The sequence below is a fragment of the Myodes glareolus genome, chromosome 7 (assembly GCF_982192425.1).
Source record: "Myodes glareolus chromosome 7, mMyoGla1.1, whole genome shotgun sequence".
NCBI lineage: Eukaryota > Metazoa > Chordata > Mammalia > Rodentia > Cricetidae > Myodes > Myodes glareolus.
In genome coordinates this window covers 19981182-20004631 of record NC_142032.1, presented here as the reverse complement: position 1 = coordinate 20004631, position 23450 = coordinate 19981182, and the positions used below count along the sequence as shown (strand labels likewise).

The window sequence follows — 23450 nt, the reverse complement described above, 5'->3', positions numbered from 1 at the left end:
CCAGCAACCACATGGTGGCTCACAACCATCTGTAATGAGATCTAGTGCCCTCTTCTGGCCTGCAGGTGTACATGCAGGCAGAACACTGTATACATAATAAAACTAAATACATCCTTAAAAAAAAATCAAGCCATTGGTTAGGTCAATAGCTAAAGAAGATCCCAAGGGAAAAAAATGTTGTTCATTGCTGTATTGTTGTGTTTGTTTATGTGAATGATGCATGTGGGGGATGCCAAGGGTGACTTAGTGGAGTTAGTTGTCCTCATTCCCTTTTATGTTGGTTTCGGGGGTCAAGCTCAGGCTAGCGCTTGTGCAGCAAGCACCGTCAGCCACTGAGTCATCTCACCACCTCCCTTCTGCATACAAAAGGGACTAACCCATAAACCCAGTACAGCCTTGTAAAAATGACCAGGAGTGCCTGCTGGTGACTAGGGGGTGGTCACCGTATCACTGAGGCTCTCGCGAAACCCTCTGGAGAGCCCTAGGTGAAGAGGAATGTGAACCTTTTGCCAACTTGACCGTATGATAGAGCCAGCACCAAGTCAGCAGCCACGTGGGCAGTGCTCACTCGGGCCAGTGCTCCATTCAGCCTCAGATGTGGGTGAAGTGTCACGAAAACCCACAAAAACCCCTCCAAACTCTAGAAGCCCAGGACAGCGAGAGAGCACGCATGTTAATTGCTGGTTAAGGAATTATGTTTCTTTTTCTGGAGGGGGCATGGCCTCATGTACCACAGGCTGGCCTCGCAGTCACTCTGTAGCTGAGAATGACCTTGAACTTCTGATCCTCCTGCCACTACCTCCACCTCAGCCTCTCTATCCTACTGCCTCTTCTTGCTGAGATCGCAGGTGTGCAGCACCTCTCCTAGTTCCCACGGTGCTGGGTATTGAACACAGAGCTTTGCGTGTGCCAGGCAAGCACTCTACCAGCCCTTAGTCATTAAGTTTTGAAACAATTTGAACAATTTTACTGAGAGGCATGAAAAAGATAAGGCTTATTCAGACAGTGCCGAGTGAATCATGGCGGCTGGCTGGCGTGGGAGATCTGGCCAGGAACTTGAATTTGAAGAGCAGGGATGCTTCTGAACGTCCCTCTCTTAGGAAGAGTGGGCGAGGGAGCCCCCTGGTGGTGGCCGAAGGCATGCTTAGCCATTCCCCTTTTCCAGTTTGTGCTCGGCATGTCAGCCTGGAATTCCTCCAAAGGCCACGGTGAGCTTTATGACTCAGTTATGTGGGCCATAAACATACTTTTGTAGCAATGCAGAGACTACCCTCTGAAAATGTCAAGTTAAGGTATTAAGTGCCCTCTCTTTGCCTCTTGTTTATATCTGCAAGGCACCGAGGTTTGAGTCAAAGCCTGAGGGTTCATGATGCTCTGAAGGGGACAAATACGTAGAATTAAATGATAAACTGTCAGTTAGGCCTGGGGGTGTATATAAATGGATATCACTTGCCTAGCATGTGCCAGGTCCTCGCTTCCATTACCAGTACTGAATCTAACTAAACAAAACCATGCCCCCTCCCCAAAGCAGGCTAATGTCTTATGAACAGGGCAAGACTTTGCTCATTGTTCTTGGCCGTGCCTGTTGTCCCATTTGCTCTTTAGCGTCTTCCCACATCCTCTAATAATATGTACCAAATGATGTCTAGGAGTTTGGGAGTTGTATTTCCCCAATCTTATAGCAGCTAGAGGAGATAAATAAATAAAATCAACACTGCCAGCTTCAGATCAGACCAGGAGGAAGAGTTGCAAAGAAAATGAGTTTTGCTTCTGGGCTGAGTTCCTGATGGTAGAGCTCCAGGTAGTCAGGTCATTGAAATAAACAATTTTTCTCTAAGAAGGGAGTGCTTCATCTTTTTTTTTTTTAAACGGAATTTTGTTATTTGGTTTGGCTGACCCAGAACCAGTGGCTCTAGGATTACAGGTCTGCTTCCCATGCCTGGCTGGGGATGGAGTCAGGTAAATCTACCCTTTCTCTATGCTCAATACTTGAATCCTGGAGGAGTCGCTGCTTTGTACTATTACTGACTCAGGTTAGTGTCTCCTATGGAACTGAGAGCCCACGGAGGGTGGAATGTGAGACTTGCTTATTCCTGACAGTTTCAAAATCACTGTTTTAAGGGAAGAGCTAGTATACTGGGTCTTAGGTTGGAAGAAATGTGAATATCCAGAACGGGCCAGACCATGGGGAGGCACTGACAGGCATGAATCACTTGGAGACGTTTGCGCTGGAAGCTAGATGCAGAAGTTACTCCGGCCAGTTTCCCCAGGAGTCTCCTTCCAGGTAGACGATCCATCAAGCAAACAGGCAGCGAGTTTGCACGTGCCTAGTGCGAGGAAGGGCAAACCCATGGAACCAAGCCTCTGATGGGGTTGTGTGAAGGAAGACTTCCCGAAGGGGCGAGGTGAGATATGAGCCAAGTTGTGGAAAGAGTAGAGGCTGGCCAAATAAAATCTGTATAGATGAAAAGACACAGCAACGGGAGACGTGACACTTGTGACACACTGGGGGATGTTACCCAAGAGCTGAATGTGCCAGGGCTTCAGGGAGGTCACTCATGCCACTGAAAATGTCTCAAGTCTAAGCAGGATGGGCAAAGGTGAGTGTGCAGGAGGGAAGAGGTGAGAGCAGGAGTGGCTGAGGCCTCTCTGGGATTCAGAGATGGGCTGGGTCAGGAGAGGGAGAAGTGGGGGCTCCAGAGGCTGCACACATGAGAAACTAAGGAGAGACAGAGTCGTCCAAAGGAGGAGGTAGAGCCCAGCAGACAGCTTAATACTATGTGTGGAATTGGGATCTTCCAGCATGCTAGACTTCCAAAGATAATGGTGATACTCCTCCTTTCCCTCTGCCTCCTTTTCCTCTTTCTCTTCTTCTAGACAAGGTCTCATATATCCCAGGCTGGTGTTGAATTTGCTGTGTAACTGAGGATGATCCCCAATTCCTGATACCCCTACCTTCATCCCCCAAGTGCTGAGATTATAGACATGTACCACCATACCTGGGGTTGGCGCACAAACCCAGGGCTAGGCAAGTACTCTAGTACCTGAGTTACATACTTTGGATTTCCGTGTGTGTGTGTGTGTGTGTGTGTGTGTGTGTGTACCTGTAGATGTAGGCATGCTTGAGACCCTCAGCTCATTATGTGGGTACTGAAATCTGAACTCTGGTCTCCATAACTCCTCAGTAAGTGCTCTTCATGGCCAAACCACCTCTCTAGACCCTACTAACATTTGAAATGATTTATTTACTTTTATTTTATGTTTGTTCGCTTTTTATTACACCAGTCAGAGCAACACATCTACACACAACATATACATATTCTGAAACATGAGAGATCTTGTAGCATACCTCCCTCACGCCAGTGCTCTAGTTCCTGGAGACGCTGATTCGGGAATGGTGAGAGTGAATGCAATCTGCAGGGCAAGTAAGAAGCAATGGTAGTAGAGAGACAACATTTGAGGGAAGTCCCGAGGAGACCTTGAAGGTTGGAGGCCATTTGGGGTGGTATCCTGGATGCTAAACTGGGTCAAGGAAGAACAGTGTAGAGGTCAGTGTTGCCAAGAGCTCCTGCAAAGAAGACCGGAAGTATCCATCAGGTTTAACAGCCGGAACACCACAGGTGACCTGGGAAGACAGGATGACAGTTGCTGAGGAGTATACAGTGAGTGCACAAATCGGATGAGGAAAGAAAAGAGGAGGTAAAGGAGAAATGTCCCGTGGATCTTGAATCTAGGATAAGGGGTGTTAGTGAGGGATTTCAGAGCCCATGGCACAGTGACAGGCCTTAAGGAAGTGAGAAGAGTTGGGATTCCCAGTACAGCTGAGGCCTGGAGGAGCAAGCATGCCTCTCTTTCTGAAGAAGAGATACTGGAGGAGATGCAATAACTTTGGGCTGTTTGGAGAGAGTGGTTATTGGCGGCTGGGCAGCCAGGGAAGGCTGCAGACATCTGACCCTGCAAAGATGAGTTGTCTGGAGTTGGATGGAAAGACGAAGCAGGGGCAGGTGGGGTGACAGGCAATCTGAGGAGCTGGCAGGAGTCCAGGGCCCTTGCAGGTATCAGGAGAGGGTTAGCTGGCTGAGATTGATGCCTTGGAAGGGAGCACCAAGGAGATGAGGCCGTAGATACAGACTGTGTGGGCGGGGCTATCGCTGGGGTTACTGGGATCCAGCGATGTATCTGGCTCCAGTCCCAGGTCCAAGAGGTTTATGTGCCGTGACATTAAAGAAGTTACTTACCATGACTCCAATTCCTCATCTGTGAAATGGTGATAACCCCAAAAGGGTCATTGAAGGAGGGCCAGAAAAGAATGTGCACAAAAAGCTGAGTGTACTGTCTGGACGCTGGCTAATGTAAACCCATGGGATGTGTGTTTTAAGGGATACCAACTGGGTCACAAGATGAGGAGAGGACTGAGGCAGGAAAGACCTGCACAGGTAGGAAATGCCCATTGCTATGCTGTCTCTGCTAGGCATCTGACATACAAAATGTGTTTTCTGCCTTTCCTAGGCTCACGGAGCTCCTACCCAAGTTTTCTTTCTTCTTTAAGCCTTCTCTTTTCCCTTCTTTCTTGAAACAGGAGCTCCCCTAGCCAAAGCTGCCCTTGCACTAGAAATACTCCTGCCTCAGAGTCCCGAGGACTGTGGTTACAGACTTGTTTCACCACTCAAGTCTCTCTAACTGCTCCGGGGCTAGGCCGGTCCCCAGGTATTAGGTCCTAGGGTTCCGGATTAGTTAAGTCAGTCATCTCTTCTGTGGCAGCAGAGTTGAGTTGGCCAGACATTAGCACACACAGTAGGGAAACGTGCGCAGGCGCAGTATTGATGAGCTTGCTCACCTGCGCTTGGGTGGGAGGGGCTAAACCAGGAGCCCTGACCCAAGGCGCGATGACGTCACTGGCGCGCCACCGCAGACGCGTCCCGGAAGCGACGGCGGTGGAGGGGGCAGACGGCTCTCTGGAACCTGTGACTTCGGAACGTCGGTGGGAGGTGGCGGCGTGGGGTGGGGCGGGCCTGAGGGAACGCTCCAGGGCTTTGCGGCCCTTCAGTCTCCCTGGCCGTCCCTGCCCCTCTCTCCCCTGGGCCGCCGTCCGGGTAGGTGATGGCCCCGATACCCCGCCCCCGTGTGTTTACTGGGTCTGGCACTCCCACCCGGCCGCGACCTTGGACATGGCCTGCCTTGCGCGGCTTCGAAGGTGCTGGTGGTCGAGGCCTCTGTAGGCGCTGATGCTAATCACCTTCCTAGGCGCCTATGATGCGCGTGCCCCGGGTTCTTTTTTTTCCTGGCTTGTCCTATCGGGAGTTTGGAGCCCGGTTGGCCCCTTTCCAAGTGATGAATGGAGGAACCGGGGTTAAGAGTGTGATAAATGTTTTGCTAGGAAGAGTTCATGAACCTTTGGGAGCGCTGCCCAAGGGTCTCCCAGTCCACTCTGGGGTTGTTGACAAAGACTTCCCAGAGCAAGAGGCACAGTCCTCTTGAAGCGGACACCTGAAGGAGGAGTAGAATTACCAGCTAAAGATGGGAGAAAGATAACATGGGACATCTTTTTTCTTCGGATTACCAATTGTCTTCCTTCAACAACCTGGTTATTATGGTTTATGCTCTTGAAAGGTCTATGGAGGGGGGGAAGAGCGTTGAAGGGGCTCGTGAAGAACAGGCTTTAATATCCAAGTCGTCCACTTCACTCTGATCTTCATGGAACTAAGTTTCCTCCTCTGTGAAATGGGCAGGCCCTCTTGCCTTAGAGGTTTAATTCCAAGTACCACATGACATAATGCAAGGGGAAGTGTGTTGAAGACCGAAGTGTCTTGTAAGTGTGGGCAATTATGATTACAGGATGCAGACATCAGATCGGGACCCGAGTGGGCCAGAGGTGAGCCCCGGCGTGATGCCCGAGGTTCTCTCTGAGTGTCCACCTGCCCCCACCAAGTCGACAGCGTTTGATCTTTTCAACCTGGTTCTGTCCTATAAGAGGCTGGAGATCTACCTGGAACCCCTGAAGGACGCAGGTGATGGTGTTCGATACTTGCTAAGGTACAGACTTTACGAGTTGCTCTTCCTTTGGTCTCTGCTGCCTCTCTGGCCAGTTTGGCAGTAGTTGGGCTGACTTTTCTGCTCTTGATGACTGGTCCTGAGGCTTTGTCTGATGTCTACCTGTGTTCTGGCCCTATGCAGGGAAGGCAGGAACTGGGACTGCCTGGACAGCATCAACATTCTTTGTGGCTGGATAATCCCCTCACAGAGGTCTGTCTGCCACGCTCTCTGGAGTGCTGGGACTAAAGGCGTGCACCGCCATGTCTAGCCTCTCCTTTTTTCCCCCTAAGCGATTTATTTACTTTTTAGATTTTATGTGTATGAAGTATTAGCTGTATATATTTATGTGCACCATGTGTTTGTCTACTTCCCTCAGAGGCTGGGAGAGACTGCCAGAGCCCCTGAAATTGGAGTTATAGATGGTTGTGAGCTGCCATGTGGGTGCTAGGAACTGAGCCTGGATCTTAACCAGTGATATCTCTTCAACTCCTGGGTTTATTTATGTTAAAAAGTATTTTATTTGAACCTATGCCTATACTCCCATCACTTAGGAGGTAGAGACAGGAGAAGTTCAAAATCATCTGTAGACAGATTTTTTTCTTTGGCCTGTCAGCTCACACACACACACACACACACACCTAAAAAATGACACAATGACTTATTATTAATTATGAAAATGCAGTCGATGGCTTAGGCTTGTCCCATTAGCTCTTATAACTTGTTAACTCATTTATATTAATCTACGTTTTGTCGTTTTTGTCTCATGTTTCTTTTTTTTCCTCTCTTCCAACTTCTTTTTTTTTTTCTTCTTCAAGACAGGGTTTCTCTGTAGTTCTAGAGCCTGTCCTGGAACTAGCTCTTGTAGACCAGGCTGACTTCGAACCCTCAGAGGTCTGCCTGCCTCTGCCTCCTGAGTGCTGGGATTAAAGGCGTGTGCCACCACCGCCCGACTCTCTTCCATCTTGTACCTCTGGTTTTCCTCTCGTGTCTTCTGGTGTTGGCGTAGGTGTGTCATCCCATTCCTTGTTCCCCCAATTCATCTCTTCTCTCTGCCCAGAAAGTCCCGCCTATACCTCATGCCTAGCTATTGGCTGTTCAACTTTTTTCTAAATCAATAACAGTGACAGAACTTTCACACAGTGTAAAGGAATATTTCACAATAATCATCCTTCGCTCCATAGCAAGTTTGGGGCCAGCCTGGGCTACAGGATAACCTTATCTCAAAAGCCATACCCCCCAAAAAAATAAATAAGTAAATAAAGAACAACCCCCAAAAGATATCCTAAATTGCAGATAAATGACTTTGCGCTGTACTTCTGAATCCTTCAGTTTTTCTTTTTTCTTTTTCTTGGTTTTTCGAGACAGGGTTTCTCTGTGCAGGCCCGAAACTTGCTCTGTAGACCAGGTTGACCTCAAACTCACAGAGATCCTCCTGCTTCTGCCTTCTGAGTGCTGGGATTAAAGGTGTCTGTTACCACCACCTGGCTATTTTATATCTTTTAATAAAAGCATTTGATTTCATCATCAAAATAATGCCATACCTAACATAATTGAAAGTAACTCCACAGCCTGGGGCTCTTATTTTCTAACAAAGATTATGAGGAAAGAATGTTATTCTTCACTTTTCTCATGTAGGCAAACACATATCATCCTAAACAGATCTCAGAGCCACTGGGGGCTGCTATCATGGTAAGAGTAAAATAAAAAATAAACCTAAAATAAAAAGAGAACTCAGCCCTGTCTGAAGAGTGAGAACACCGCGCTGCAGTGACATCCCTTTCCTTCCAGAGCCGCTCTCCTCGGTTTGACGTCTTTGCTCACAGTTTGGTCCTGGGAGACCCACAAAGCAGAGCAGCCGATCCTACAAATTTTAGTTTAGCTTTGGACCAAATAGCCAAACTCCAAGATTGGGTCCCTTGTCAGTCAAGTTCTCTTTACTAAGAAAAGAACAATCAAAAAGTTAAGTGAATCTGACAGCCACTTTCACAGCCCAGTGATCCCTCTGCCAGCTGAGGAGACTACAGCCCCTCCATCCAGCTCCGAGCTGGTCTCCCCGTATCCTCAGACCTCCAGACCTAACAAGTTAGTGTGCCAAGAGGCACTGTGCCTCCAGCAAAGGAAAGCAGGACAGGATATATGTAGCTCGTGCTCTGCCTGAAATGGGCAGAACAGAGGGGCGCAGATGACAGGGTGAGAGCGCGTTGTTTGCTGGCAGCAGATGCGCTGCTGATAGTTTCCCTCCTCTGGTGGTTCACCGGGGTGCCAGTGGCTGCATTGTTATCCATTCTCTTTGTTGTTAGTTTGCGTCTTTTTATTTTACTTTATTTGTTTTGAGATAGGGTCTTATGTAGCCCATACCGACCTCCAACTAACTGGTTGAGGCTGACCTCGAACCCCTGATTTCCTGCTTCCCCTTCCCAGTGCTGGGATTCTAGTTGTGCTCCCCCATGCTGGGTTCCCCATGTCCTTTTCCACAGCGAAGTCCTAGGAGATCTGAGGCACTTCTCTCTCCTTTCTTTGGGGACTTCTGTATTGTCATTTGGTGGTGGTGTGTGGTGGGGGCTGTATCTTTTTCAGTTCACCCGATTGTGTTTCCCGGGTGATAACTGCACTGAGCTAAATTCCCAACCCTTCAGTTTTAGTAAAGTAAAGTGGCTAGTCTTTTTCTCCTGAATTAACATATATTTGAGATAAATGCCCACAATTGTAGAAGAGATAAAAAGAGTAAAGACAGAGTGGGCAAAGATGTCCATATTGGTTGTTTTCTCAACTGTGTTGATGAGTACTGGTTTTTTTTTTTTTTTTTTTAGACAAGGTCTCACTGTGTAGCTCTCTGGCCTGGAACTCACTTTGTAGACCGCTGGCCTTGAGCTTGCAGGGATTTTCTGTGTCTGCCTCCTGAGTGCTGGGTGTAAAGGTGGCACCACCTCTCTCTGCCCCTGTCTGTGGACTGGTGAGCTGAGGAGGTTTTCATTTTTCCCCGTATCTGTTCTTTTCTGTGGTCCAGCAAGTGGCCTGGAAGATATGCTGATAATGGTCTTAGGAAATTGTGAAATAGGATAAAGAACATGATGAAAGAAGAACCTTGTCAGTGTCCCTTGTGAAGGACAGAGCCCCGCAAACCATGTGCAGCAGTGGAACCAGGCTTCTCAAGAGTCGGTAGAAAAGCTCTTCGCCTGGAAGACGGTTCTGTGGGTCTTAGTTTTGTCACCCCAGGGTTAACGTGTGCCCTCTTCGTTCCTCTGCTAGCCTCCTGCAGATAGGCCCATGTGTATTTCTCCTCGGTCCTTGGTGCCCCCCCCCTTCCTCATGTCTGGATTTGGCTGTCTTTCAGGCCGTCTTGTGATCAGAACTCTCTGTGTTGTAGGTGGCAGATGCCTTTGTGTTCCTTGATGACCTGCCTGGGCCTCAACATCTTGTTCCTCACTCTGAACGAGGGTAAGAGCTACTTCTAGAGGGGGTCTTTGTGAATGAATGTGGGGGAAGAACCCTGAGTTGGAGTGATGTGGGAGGGACCACGTCTTTGCCAGTTCCATTTCTCCTAGGACTGCTTGGTGTTGGAACCCAAGTTCCCGAGAGATCCTCAGGGCTGGGCCTCTGTGTGACTTTGGGTACATGATGTAGCCCATCTGTTGGGACTCCATTTCCTCATCTCTGAACATCATGAGGAATGAGAGCCTGTGCGAGCCACTCAGCCCAGTGCCTCACTCGGATCAGCAGCTAGCAGACGACAGCCACCGCTGCTTCTGTTTTGCTTTCTTCTTGACTGCTAGTAGATGCATCTACTTTTTCCCATTTTGCTTTCCTACCTTATTAGGGGTCATTTGCTAACACGATGTGTGGTAAGGTTGTCAGGAGGAGGATCTGAGGAGAGACTTTCCCCATAGCAGTCATTTTCTCTGGTCCAGTACACAAGCCTTGGTGTGCTGGAGATACTAGCACGGGGAGAGGTCCACAGGCAGAGATACGAGGAAGGCGTGACTAGGCGGTGACTGCAGAAGTCCTGGGTGGCAGTGTCTCCTGAGGACTCTGTCATGTATGCTGTGACCCAGGCCCTTCAGGGTTGGAACTGCCATGTAGTTGTAGGACAAGTAGCCTCCTCAGGAAGTAAGTCCAGGGCAGAGTGTTTGGAGGGGCTGGTCCTTTATGTGTGTGCTCTTACATCACATGCATGACTCTCAGTATTTTCCTGTTTCCTATGGACATATGGAGTCAGTGGGAAGGAAATTACCCCAGTTCACAGGATCATCATCTTTGGACTACTTTTTCTTTCTTTTTTTCTTTTTTTGAGGCAGGTGTTCTCTGTGTAGCTCAGGCTTGCCTTAAACTCACCATGTTGTCCAGGTTTGCCTGAAACTACCCATTCTCCTGCCTCAGCCTCTGAGGTTACAAATGCAAGCACCATCATACCCAGCTTTCTTTTTCTTAGTTGGATTTTCCTTTGATTAACTCTTCTAGGATGTTAGTGTGTGACTAAACACAGTTCTATATTCAGTCAGTTTCAATGACAAATTGTGTAACTAGCATTTACGATGGCCCACTGCTATCTTTGTTTGCTATTGTGATATTGTGTTACAAGGGAGAAGTTCCTGCTTTGAATTTTGTCTCTGCCTCATTCCCTATCCCTCAATATTCAAGACCCCTTCCTTATCCTAGAGGCCAAAGTAAAGTTCCAGTCTGCCTTAGTGGTAGAGAGGGCTACATTTCATTCTTAGAAAACTCCTTGCAGCATCCAGACTGCAGATGTGAACCATCTAGTGTGGACTGGGGCATTTTTTTTTAATTTTATTTTAGTGTCTGGGTGTTTTGCCTTCATATATGTATGTGTGTGCAGTGTCTGTGGAGGCCAGAAGAAGGCATTGGATCCCCTGGAACTGGAGTTACTGATGGTTGTGAGCCATAGTGTAGGTGCTGGAAGTCAAACCCAGGTCCTCTGACAGAGCAGCTCATGTTTTTAGCCACTAAACCATCACTCCAACCCACGAGGCATTTTTAAAAATTTAAACAAAGCTGGAGCTTATCCGTGACCACATACCTGGAGCTCATAGTTTCGAACCTACTTTTGCTGAAGAGCGAGCATATCCATAGTACGTGGTGTGGTGATAAGACCTGTGAGGGAAAACAAAGCTGGGCTGAGAAGGCCAGAGAGTAGAGTGGGGAGATCTGCTGTGCTACCCACAGTGTGATCCGGCCAGGCCTCTTGGGCAGGGCCTGGAGGAGGCGAGGAAGCAAGCATGTGGGCACCTGCAGGCAGGTTCCAAGGCCTTGTTTACTGTGTTACCTGCAGTGTTCTTGATCTCTTAGGTGCCTGGTATTCTGTGGGTGCCTTGATGATTTCGGTGCCCGCCCTACTGGGCTACCTTCAGGAGGTGTGCCGGGCACAGCTGCCAGAGTCTGAGCTGATGCGGAGGAAGTACCACAGCATAAGGCAGGAAGACCTACAGAGAGTTCGCCTTTCCCGCCCCGAGGCTGTGGCTGAGGTGAAGAGCTTGTGAGTATTGAAAGGAGGCCAGGAATGTGGGCGAGTGAGCCAGCTGCTGCTACCCTGCATGCTGCCCATGTGCCACAGACTTCATTCTGCTAATCCCTTTCCCAGTTCTGAGCTGAGACACTATTTTTATCCTCCACGTACAGAGGAAGGCAGAGGCTTAGCTAGCTAATGACTGAGACTCCAGATTCAGCTGCCTTCACAGCTAGGTTCTTGCTTCGGTGCCGCCTGTGCAAACCACTGCTGGGCGAAGTGTTTATCTAACTATTCTTCATCAGTGAAAACCTGCATGATCAGAGAGACGACAGAGAAGCAACCAGTGACATGCCCCCTCCTTATTCCTCAATCCCAAAGGACTGAGACCCTCTCTAAGCCTCACCTGTGTCTGTCCTCAGTCCTGCAAAACCTGTATGATTAATTTTGGTCAGCTAGTAGCTAGCTCTCTGGTTTTGACTCAAAGCAAATTTTATTGGCAGTCTTGGGAGCATCAGAATGCTATCAAAATATCACACAAAAACTGGGCTTGGAGCCTGCTGCTTCACTTCTGTGCAGCATGTGACAACTCGCTTGCTTCTCTTCACTCTGGTCCCTCGTCCATGGGATGTGGTGTTGGACTTACACAGAGGATGGTTGTGAAGATTGCTTGAGTGTTGGGTACCCAGGAAGTGTTCGGTGTTAGTCATCATTACCATCCTAACATGACGTGGCTGGTGCTTTGAGGATTTGCTTTAAGACTGCTGACGAACATTAACCATGCCACCTTCAGTGGCAGCTGACTTTTCCTGAGCCTTTCCTTCCTTGGAACAGGCTCCATGTAGGCTTTTGACATCCATAGGGATTATAACAGAACTAACACGTCCAGAAACCGAGTCATTAGGAGTGAGGCCCAGGTGTATGGGAAAACAATCAACAAATGAAATTTTTTAAAAGTGAAGTCATTTTATCCATTTTTTTCTTTTTTTCTTTTTCCTGAGATGATCTCATGATGTAGTCTTGACTAGCCTGGAACTCAAGCTGTAGAGCAGGCTGGCTTCAAACTCACAGATCTGCATGTTTCTGCCTCCCAAGTGCTGGGATTAAAGGTGTGCACCAGTATGCCTGACACTGAAACAATATTTGACAAGAGGCGCAAGAAGAATGGAAACAGTTCATATCCCATTCATACAGAGCAGTTACTAACACTGGCCTTAGATCTCTGCTTTTTCCTTGAACCATTTGGAAATTACAAACTTCCACTCTGTTTACTCCAAACACTTCAAGCATTTATTTCCTGAGATCAAGGACATTGTCTTATGTATTCTTAGTAGAACAGTTGGAATTGGGATATTTATATTGATATATTAGTATACATAGTTCATAATCACATTTTGCCAATTGTATTGATAAAGTTTTTAAATATTGGCTTCCCCTGGTCCAGGATCCAATTTAGAACCATACATTACGTTGAAGGTTTTTTCTTTCCTATAGTGCTAAGACTGGATCCAAGGCTTTGCCTGTTAAGCCTCTCAGCCCTCACCCTTGGTGTCTGTGTTCTGGTAATCTGAGATGAGCAGTTCTGTGTGGCCTTGACATAGTTGATACAGTAACAGCACAAGCTTCCTGTGGTGTTGAAGTGCCTCAGTTTATGACGTCTGGTTCCTTGTTAGAGTCAGGGTATACATTTTGGAGTGTCATAGTCCGTATGAGAGCCACGTGATGCCAGGAAATAACTTTGGTCCCCTGTTTAAGGCTTCTCTAGCTTCATTAACTTGTTCCATGGTGGCTTACTCTTCGTTTGCATTTATCTCCTGACATTCTGCAGTGGGGAAGTATGCTTCTCCTTTATTGTCAGTATGGATGCACAGATTCTTACGACTCTCAGTGGGATCTGATCTCTACCTCCCTTTTTTCCATCTTGGAGTGTCTTGGATTTGGCCAGTGGGGCCACTTTGAGCTGGTTTTTGTGTTCTTTCATTATATCCCCATCAATTTTCAGTGCCTCCTTCTGGTATGGCACACCAGAATATTTACATACGTCTTATACTGTCCCTGCTCCAGCTCTAGAAGCAGCCATGTCTCTAATGAGCCTTTGGGTGGAAGGAGAGCATGGACTTTACAAATTGCTCCCTCCAAATTGTCATAAATAAAATTAAAACAAAACAAAAACAGGTACCTTAACTGCTTCACCTCAGCAAGGGGCTCCCTAAGGGGGTTGGAATATGTTGGAACACTTTGCCAAGAAGATGGTCATCTTCTCCCAGCATGAGTTTACGGACTGGCCACTGTGAAGCCCGCCTCTGCATCCTCATAGCCTCTGTACTCCTGGATGGGTGGGTGGGTGGGCTTGGGAGCAGGCAGGGCCTGTCCACTCATAGAAGCTCCTGTGTCTGCAGCTTGATCCAGCTGGAAGCCTTCCTGACCCACCTGTGCTGTACCTGTGAGTCAGCCTACCGTGTACTACACTGGGAGAACCCCACGGTGTCCTCACAGTGAGTGGGCTCTTTCTTTTCCACCGCCTCCACCAGGTGAAGCCAGCTACCTTGTAAAGGCTGCTGTCACACCCACTTCAGGAGAAGAGCACACTGTGGTCCTAGGGTGTGGGTCTGCACATAATGCTTTTGTTTAGGTGCCATTTAAAAGGCACACAGTAACAGTACTTGACTAATAGGCAAGTAGCTCACTGTGTGATCTACCACCGCCCTGCCTTAGCAGCTGAGCTCATGTTCAGCACCTGCCTTCTGGAGCTGCTCATGTGCCGATTAGCTTCATATTGAATGATAAATTTCTTTTCTCGGCCAGGCAGTGGTACCGCACGCGCCTTTTATCCCAGTTTCCGGGAGGCAGAGTCAGGCAGATCTCTGTGAGTTCAAGGCCAGCCTGGTCTATAGAGTTCCAGGACAGGCTCTAAAGCTACACAGAGAAACCCTGTCTTAAAAAACCAAAATTTATTTTTCTTTTTAGATTTGTTTATTTAATCATATATATAATATATATGTTTATTATATATAAATGTTTTGCCTGCATGTATATGTATGTATATCCTAAGGGTGTTGGTAACCAAACCATGATCCTCTTCAAGAGTCCAAAGTGCCCTAGATCAATGAGTTACTCTCTAGACTATATATGAGATTTCTCTCTCTTCATTAATTATGTCATAAGTGGTTGCAACAAAGTCTTGGAATTATTTTGTAATGTGAACTGTGAATGATTGTAATTTATGGGAGTGTTCTTTTAGATATTTAGGTAAGTTCTACTTTTCATTATTATCCCTACAGTGAGCATTTTTATGGACTTAGTTTTAATTTTTTGAAAAATATTTTAAAGATGAACTTAAAAGATGGAATCACTGTATAAATGAAATGCATGTTTTTGAGGTTTTCCTGTATCAGTAATGATTATAACTAATGTCTATCTAGGCTTCACTTTGTGCCAGGCCGTGCTTAGAAGTTCTGTTTATTGTCTTACTTTTTCTAGTGACTCTGTGAGGTGGATGTTGTTTAACCTGCATTCACCCTGTAGGTGAATGAAGTAATGCTCGAGAACCAAGGGAGAATATATTCAGGCCCAAGTCTGTGTCTAGACTAGCTCAGACCCTGCGAGCAAGTGTGTGCACTCCCCGCTTGAGACACAGTGTGGTCTTACTGGTATCACTTGACAGAAGCCAAAAGCTTGGTACTTGTGAGTGCTTCCTCAGTAGTTCCACACTGATTTGATTGGCAGGTCTTGTCAGTTTGTGACCTGAACTGTTTCTCAGCTGGATGCGCCCCACCATTCCCTTCTGATCTTGGACTTTCTGTCCCTTCAGGTTCTATGGCGCTCTTCTGGGCATGGTGTGCATGCTCTACCTGCTGCCCCTCTGCTGGGTCCTTGCCCTTCTAAACAGCATGCTCTTTCTGGGAAACGTGGAATTCTTCCGAGGTAAGCCCAGAGATCTGGGCCGAGGCCCACGCTGAGGACCTGTTTAGGCTTCCTGCTTCTGTGTGCTTGCCACAAGGGGGCAGCTTCTCACTGGGTATCTCTGGGAGTGTGCTGGGGTTGGGTGCCTGACTGTTCTCTAAGGTAGTTGCCATTAGAGGTCCTCCCTTTTCTCTCTCTCTCTCTCTCTCTCTCTCTCTCTCTCTCTCTTTCTTTCTTAAGATATTATTATATATTTATTATATATACAGTGTTCTGTCTGCATGTATGCCTACATGCCAGCAGATCTCATTATAGTTGGCTGTGAGACACCATGTGGTTGCTGGGATTTGAACTCAGGACCTCTGGAAGAGCAGACAGTGCTCTTAACCACTGAGCTGTCTCTCCAGCCCTCCCTCTCCCCTTTTAAGGCAGATGCATCACTACTTACTGTTGCGGTGGGAGAGGTCTTTTTCCTAAATTGCTACTCACTCCTGCACTGTGGTCACCTGGAGTAGCTGCCATATCTCTGTGTGACCCCTGAGTCCACTGTCTGACTTCTGGATGCTGGGCAACCTGGAGAGACCCTGTGTTTGGGTGATTGCTGTCCTTGTCGTCCCGTCCCCCGTGTCTTCGTCGTCCCCTGCACTCCATCCTTAGTTTGTGATCACTTGCTGTAGTGACTCTCTGGCCAGTTCTCTATGTAGCAGGGGGACGGGTGTGGCTAGAGAACACTCCTGGAGTACCACTTGTTGTGTTTCTGGGAAATTCCCTCTAAAGTTCTTTCTGGAATTTTTTTCTTTTTTTCTTTTTTTGAGACAGGATCTCACTTTGTAGTCCTGGCTGACTTGGAATCTCTTGTGTAGACCAGGCTAGCCTTAATCGCACAGAGATCCACCTGCCTCTGCCTCCCCCAGTGCTGAGATTGAAGCCCACCTACTGTGTCTTATGTTACCTCTGACCTAATCTCATTCCCTCTGCAGTGGTGTCTGAGTATAGGGCTTGTCTGCAGCGGCGGATGAACCCCAAGCAGGAAGAGTGTGCCTCTGAGAGCTCAGCCCTGCAGGATGCCGGGGGACGGAGCACTCTGGTGGACAGCACTCCTGCTCCGACACCCACAGAGGTGAGTGTCTGGCCATTTCAAGAGGTCTTCCCCTTGTTTGTCTCCCCCCGCCCCTCTTGTTTGTAAGGCCTGGCTTCTGGGCTGAGCTGTGGAGCCTCTTCCTGCCGGGTAATAAAAAAGTACAATGAAATAGTTGCCTGGGCTTTTCTGAACACTTGGTCTGTGTCCGGTGCTGCTCTAAAGCCCCATGGGGTGTGAACACTTGGTCTGTGTCCGGTACTGCACTAAAGCCCCGTGGGGTGTGTCTTGAGCATGGGCATGAGAGCGTTTCCAGTGGCACAAGGGAAGGCTGAGGCACAGAGTGGCTGCCAAGGACTTTTAGCTAGTAAACAGAGCTGGGTCTCAGGCAGGCTCTGTGACCACTGGCTACTGTGGGCCCAGTGGGGTCTTGTTCTATGACCCTGCCCCGTGGGGCTACAGGATGTCCTTTCCTGTGATTACTTTTCCTGCAGCTGTGCAGCTTCTGTGGGCTGGGACCAGGGGCTTTGGATCCTAGCCTTTGGCTCTCAGCAGGTGGCTCTCTCCTGTAGGGACCAGTGTTGCCAACCTTCCCTTTGGCCATAGAATCTTTCTTCCTAGGACCTCACGCCAGGCAGTGTGGAAGAGGCTGAAGAGGCTGAGCCAGACGAAGAGTTCAAAGATGCAATTGAGGTGGGTGGCCTTCTCCCAGTCCCCTCTCCTGACCAGGCCAGATGTTGGGTGGGCTGAGAGCTGTGATTTTATTTTTTTCCCCTAACATCCACATGGAAGCCAGAACTTGCTCTGAGCTAGAAATTTCCTGGTTGAAAGGGAGCCACTCTCCCTCCCTTCTCCCGTCATCTGTCTCAGGAGCCCAGGGCAGGCTGGCTCTGCGAGCCTATCCAAACCACTGGGCTGGAGATGGGCCTTTCTGTAGACTGAGTTCCATAGATGTCCCTTTGGGAGGGTGGAGAAAGTGGTTGTATGGCCAAGTGCTAGTTCAGGGGAAGTTCAGCAACCTTGATTTAGACAGTGATTGAGATTGCTAGTTTGAAGACATGTTTTATTTGGCTTGTGAACCTTTAAAGTAATTCTTTGAGCCAATGTTTAAAACAGGGCGGATTTCAATTAGAACTGTAGACTTGCAGCTCTGCTAGTGTCTGTACAGACTATGGCAGTCAGTGTAGTTGAGGGGCCATTGTCTCTTGTTGGACAAGTTACATGGGCTAGCAAAATCCTCAGCCAGTAGAGGTGCTGGTTGCCAAGCTGGATGGCCTGTGTTTGGTCTCTAGAACCCACATGGTAGAGGGGGAACTGACACTGGAAAGCTGTTCTCTGACTTTCTTAATGTCTGCTGTGGCACACACATAGATGAACATAGGCGTGTCAGTCACATGCTGTTGTCCTGTGCTCCTGTCCTCTCCAGTTACTGAGGCCTTCTGGCTGTTGTTACATTACTATTTGTCTCAGAGTAGAAACTCACCTGTTCATGTCTCTGTTGTTGGAAGAGTAAGTCTTGTGAAGTTTACCTGGGCCCTGGCTACGTGGCTTACTTGCCCCATCAGCTGTTATGCTGCAGATTTCCTCAGGGTGGGAATGGTTGTAGGCCCGAGTCTGGGGAGAGTGGAGATAGCAATGGCAGGGGTTTCCAAGCATTTTTGTTCATGACCCAAGTAAGGAACACATTTTTGGGAACACATTTTCTGTTGAACTGTATATGACTAGCGGGAAAAGAGTTACACCAAGCTTCTCTAAGCTTCCTTGGGTCTGGCCTGCTTCCAGAGAGCCTGCCTGTTTACCTTACCCTGCAGGATGCACTCTGAGCTCGGGGTGGCACAACAGTTTCCCTTGCCCTCTCCTCCCTTCTTGCCATCTCTCTCTGTTTTCTCTTCTTCCCTGCACCCTGGGAGGCAGGAGACCCACCTGGTGGTGCTGGTAAGTAGGAGCAGGGTGAAAAGGGGCAGGGCTGGGCTGGATGGGGTTGCTGAGTTAGCTGTGCCGCACTTCATGGGCCACCATGCCCTGGTGCCTCTGCACGCAGGCCCTGGGCTGTTCTCAGTGATGCGCAGGACTGGAATAAGCTGTTTCCACAGGAGGATGATGAGGGCACCCCGTGCCCAGCAGAGGATGAGCTGGCCATGCAGGACAACGGGTTCCTCAGCAAGAACGAGGTGCTGCGCAGCAGGGTGTCTCGACTCACGGAACGGCTCCGCAAGCGTTACCCCACCAACAGCTTTGGTATGGCCCAAGAGTGGGTTCAAGGTGGGGTGTATGGCTAGGGCTGCTGGCTCCAACTCCCTGTTGGAGAACACCTGGGCCACAGGAACAGAGTCCAAGAATTGTGGGCACTTACAAAGTTGTCCATTGAACCTTGGGAAATGTGCAAATGTCTCAAGGAAGTGTGAGTGTGGAATGAGTGTGGTCTATTCGTGTCCACCTCTCTTATTGAATATTAGCTGACAGGAAGACAAGGTACTTGTGGGCCCAGGCTGCGGAGAGCTTTGATTCCCAAGGCGGCAGAACTTGACAGCAAATACTAGCTCAGCCAGAGTCCTTGGGCAAATCATGCCTTAGTTTCCTCTTCTGTAAAAGAGATAGTTCTTGTTGGGTTGTTGTGGATGGCATGGCAATGCATGCAAGAGTTAGCACAGGGCCAGGCTGATTCTTAGTAACTGGGTGCCGTTCGTGTGCAGTGCTGATTAGGCCTGTGTGTCCCTCATTGTGACCTGGCTGTCTGCAGTAAAGGGGCCTTCTTCTGGGTGTGGGGGTTTTCTGAGGTCACTTGTAGCCAATGTTGTAGTTTGGTTAGTCTGTATTTTCTTGGGGTTGTGGGTGGGTCAAGGACAGAGCTTGAAGGGTGAGTCTTTGGACACAGCTTGGGGACTAGGCTCTGATTTGGAGCCCTGAGAGCAGAGCCGGATGAAGTCCTGGTGAGAGCCTGGAGTAGCTGGTGGCTGAGAGCCATTATGGCCTTTGAATTGTGAATTCCAGTGTTTAGTGAGTTTGAGGGAGGGGAAATCCCTGGGTTTATCTCCGAGAATTTGAGGGATGTCTGGGGTCTGCCTTCCTACCCCTGATTAGTGATTGCCTTTTCAGGATTAGGTGTCCTGGACCTGCTTTCCTTCTGTGTGTCAACACCCTAGGCACTCAGGATCCCTCTTGTCTGTGTTGACTTCTGGTCCTGGTAGACACTCCAGGCCCAGGGCCATAAACACACTCATTCTCAGGTGGATGGGATGGGGCAGGCAGATCCTCTGGGCCCAGAAGTAACAAAAGGATGTTTGCCTCAGACATGGGACTATCTCTGCCATGGTCTCCCTGGTTCCATAGTCTACCTTCCTTGATCCCAGAGAGTCTCTTTTAGCAAGAACTGTGGGTCATCCTGGCTGGACTGGGAAGGGGCTTTGGGACTGTCATGGTCAGACATGTTACCCACGAGTCACAGCCGTGCCTTCTGCTACTGATTGCTGCCCTGCCAGATGGTTAACAGACCTCAGAACCCTTCTCTCCCATCTTTCATCTCTCCTTATATCCACCTCTTGACTGCCAGTTACCATCTGAGCTACTGTAGGCCCTTCTGCCACTGCCTGAAGCTCCTGTTTCGTTACACTTGGTAACTTAGGAAGGTGTGTGTTCCTGCGTAAGAATTCTGCCCTCCATTTCATCGTGGAAGGTTTCAAGCTCCTCTTTTGTAATCTTCTGATGACAAAAAGCAAGAGTGGGCATTTCTTGGAGGCCTATCTGTCCCTCAGCTGTGGGCAGGTGTTTATAAGGAAATATTTGAAAGGGTCACGTCTGATGGGCTTCACTGAGGACACCTGAGTCAGGTCCCTGCTGGCTTGGCTAGATTGCAGGGAGGAGAGTCTCTGGGTGCTCTAGGTGCTCCTTGATCATCTGCCAAGCCTGTGAGTGGGGGTGGGGGAGGGTGTGGGTGGCCTGAAGGAAACTACTCCTAGAGATGGACACCTTTTCTTATTCTGAATCCAGACCTTGCTCTCTGCACCCAGCTGAGATGCTGGGTTGTGCCAGGCTGGGGTCCTCAGTGTCTCAGAAGAGTTGAGAGCTGTTTGGGCAGAGTGTTCTGGGCTGGGTCATAGCTGAGCTGTTCCCTTTGTTTCTCAGGGAACTGTGCAGGCTGTGCTGCCACTTTCTCGGTGCTGAAGAAGAGGGTAAGTCTGGTGCTGTAGGCCTGGGGCAGTGTGCTGTGGCCATCCTTATGCCAGACTCAGGAGAGCCATCGGTGAAGTCTGAGTCTCAGCTCACAGAGGGTCAGTGCTTCTTCCCGCTTCAGGCCCACACCCTTACCAGCCTGTGTTGGCTGTTTGGTCCTGTCTCATTCCCACTCCATTGAGGCCCCTCTTGAGTCGTACAGGATGGGATGATAGGAGGGAGCAGATATTGGGTTATCAGGTGCCTGAGGGTGGGTCCATCTCACGTTAACATTTCTTGTCCACAGCGGAGCTGCAGCAACTGTGGGAACAGCTTCTGCTCTCGGTGCTGCTCCTTCAAGGTGCCCAAGTCCTCCATGGGGGCCACAGGTGAGGGCTGCAGGAGTGGGCTGGGGAGGCTGCCTTGGGACAGGAGTGAGGGCAGCTCCCCGGGTGCCCCTTTCCTTCCAGAGGAGAACACCTGGTAACATTTTTACAAAAATCAAAATGATTTCTCTTCCTCTCCTAAAAGCTGTATATGTTTGTTGTAAATAAAACCTGTGGATGAGCAAAAGGAAGAAAATACGCTCATGTATCCCAGGCAGGATGGTTGGATGTAGGCCTGTCTGTCACTGGCATGTAGGTAGCACGAATGTGCATTCGTGTTCTTGAAAACGGACTATATTTTACTTCCTGCGTTGTGATGTGTTGCAGTGTTGGGCAAGCTTTTTTCTTTCCAATCTTACAAGTAGCACATGCTTGTTAACTATAAAATTTGGAAATTATTCTAAAGAAAAAAGGAAGAGAAAAGTGATCCTGTAATCTTACCACCCAGAAATTTTTAACCACCGTTAAAATGTTTAGGGAAAATTTTCTCTGGTATTTTATTTAGAAAAAAAGAAAAAGCTTTACAAAAGTGTTTTGTGGATGCCAGAAGAATTTCCAATGCACGGAACACCTGGAGAGGCTGCTGTTGGCATCAGAGCCCCAGTGCTCCAGCGTGTCTGAGGGCAGGGAGTGAGCTGGGTCAGGGAGGGTGCAGGCTGGGCCGTGGGTGGTCTGTCTAAGGACTGGGGAGGCTAATTCAGTACTTGGCGCCTTGAGCCCAAAGGGTACAAAGAACCGTCTCACCGCGTTCTTCTTTCTTTCCAGCTCCTGAAGCCCAGAGAGAGACTGTGTTTGTGTGTGCCTCCTGTAATCAGACCTTGAGCAAGTGAGAAGAGAGGAAAGGCTGGGCTCCCACTCTCCTGGGGCCAACAGCAGACACTACTCTCTCAACCCTGGTCCTCTGAGGCGTGTGCTGGGCAAATGTAGCTTGGCAGCTCGGTCCTCCCTGCCCTGCCCCTGTTGCCTTCATCTGGGCTGGTGATGCTCTGAGGCCCACAGGGAGGGGAACCCCTAGAGCTGTTTGCCCTGCTCTCCCCCTGTGCTGATGACTCAGGACTGGCCAGGGAATGTCCACCAGAGCGCAGAATTGAGCATACCCTGCCCTCATCTGGACTCTGAGGTGGGGAAAAGAGGCTCATTCCTGTTGAGTACTGGGCCTCTAAGCCCCAGAGAACCTGGAAGAGGACTTGGGGCACTGTGGCCTGACTCTGCCCTTTGAACAGCCTCAGGATCTCTTGTTTTCTAGAGACAGGATTGGAGTTCCCAAGTGCCCAGAGGAGCATGTACATGAGGGTTCTGGTCAAGCCCCACAGTGTCAAGTGGATGGCAGCATGGGGGAAGCTCTGCCTACAGATACTGTCTGCCATGATTCTCTGGTGTCCTCAGCCCCGCTGGGATGGCTGCGGGACCCTCACATCACTCCTTCTTGTGCTCCAGGTCTGGGCATCCCACCTCTCACTGCCACCTCTCCCTAGCCCTTGTCCCATAGAGCGTGAGGCCAGGGGAGTAGAGCAGAGATTCTGAAAGCCCTTGGCCTTTGAGGTCCAGGAAAGTAATGGACCTTGATGGGCTGGTTCTCAGAGTCCATGGCTGTTCCCGGAGTACAGTGTCCATTGTGGGATAAGGTCGCATGGACAGTTCTATGTTCCCTCTGATCTGCCAAGGGGCCCTGTGCCTCTTTTTAAGCCATGAGCTGGCTCAGATCCCCCTCCACTGGAGCTGCCCTGTCTTCTCAAAGTATTTATTTATTTATTTCACGGTTCTTGGGAGCATGCAGCCCAGGGGTGGGATGAAGATGAGGGCGTCTGCCTGAGACCCGTCTGTAGAGTCACGACTCTCCCTTGGGGCTGCTCTGCAGGGCCTTGCACCTGTCGCAGGAGAACTGTTTGTGTGGCTTAAGTGTGGACTTGGTGGAAGCTGGGTGTGGGATGAGTGACTCCCGTCTGAAGCCATACACAGAGCAGTGAGGGGTTGTCAGTGGGGACCAAGCTGGTGAAGTGTACCCCTTTCCTGGTGAGAACGTTACCTCCGTGCTTATTTATGCTGGAGAGCAGTGGGAAGGATCTCTATGGGGAATTGTCAATAAAAGGCCCCAAGCTTTGGCTTTTGTCCTGTCCTTGTGCCGACATTCGTCATCAGAGTGGAGACCCAGGTTTCCTAGTGCTGTTCACGGTCTTCACTTTGCCAGGGGTGGGCTGTGGGGTGTGTCTTTGCACACTGGTAGTGCATGTGTGCTGCTGCCCGGTCTGTGAGGGACCCAGGCCCAGAGGAAGGCTGTGCCTTGTAAACAAAGGGCAGGCTTTGTCCTGTGACCAGGCTGAGGGCCTTGGGTTGAGATTGGGACCAGAATTTAAATATTAAACAATGTCAGTGCGCTAGAATGAAAAAGTTTTAGCTAATCCCTGAGAAAGTCAGAAAGGGCCCCAGCTCTGCGGGAGGC

At 49.1% G+C, this 23450-nt stretch overlaps 1 protein-coding gene across 4 annotated transcripts; it reads left to right on the top strand.

Annotated features, from left to right (window-relative positions):
• Positions 1–4936: 4936 nt before the first annotated feature.
• On the top strand, positions 4937–23112 carry Zfyve27 (zinc finger FYVE-type containing 27). Of its 4 annotated transcripts, XM_048452904.3 has the most exons (13): positions 4937–5093; positions 5836–6033; positions 9401–9471; positions 11338–11524; positions 13894–13989; positions 15306–15418; positions 16378–16517; positions 17097–17168; positions 18390–18410; positions 18569–18713; positions 20598–20644; positions 20932–21013; positions 21776–23112. In XM_048452904.3, exons 2-13 carry the CDS (start codon positions 5837–5839, stop codon positions 21838–21840), a joined length of 1236 nt encoding a protein of 411 aa, XP_048308861.1. In that variant the 5' UTR covers positions 4937–5093; position 5836; the 3' UTR covers positions 21841–23112. The 4 variants fall into 4 exon arrangements, with proteins under 4 accessions (XP_048308861.1, XP_048308863.1, XP_048308862.1 ...); XM_048452906.3 differs by lacking the exon at positions 13894–13989; XM_048452905.3 differs by lacking the exon at positions 18390–18410.
• The last annotated feature ends 338 nt before the right edge of the window (positions 23113–23450 follow it).

Bases quoted from the DNA above. Each gene is read 5' to 3' on its own strand.
- Zfyve27 (XM_048452904.3), top strand. From the start codon at position 5,837: ATGCAGACATCAGATCGGGACCCGAGTGGGCCAGAGGTGAGCCCCGGC. The intron at 13,990-15,305 runs GTGAGTGGGCTC...CTGTCCCTTCAG, and splicing joins AACCCCACGGTGTCCTCACA to GTTCTATGGCGCTCTTCTGG. The intron at 16,518-17,096 runs GTGAGTGTCTGG...CTTTCTTCCTAG, and splicing joins CTGCTCCGACACCCACAGAG to GACCTCACGCCAGGCAGTGT.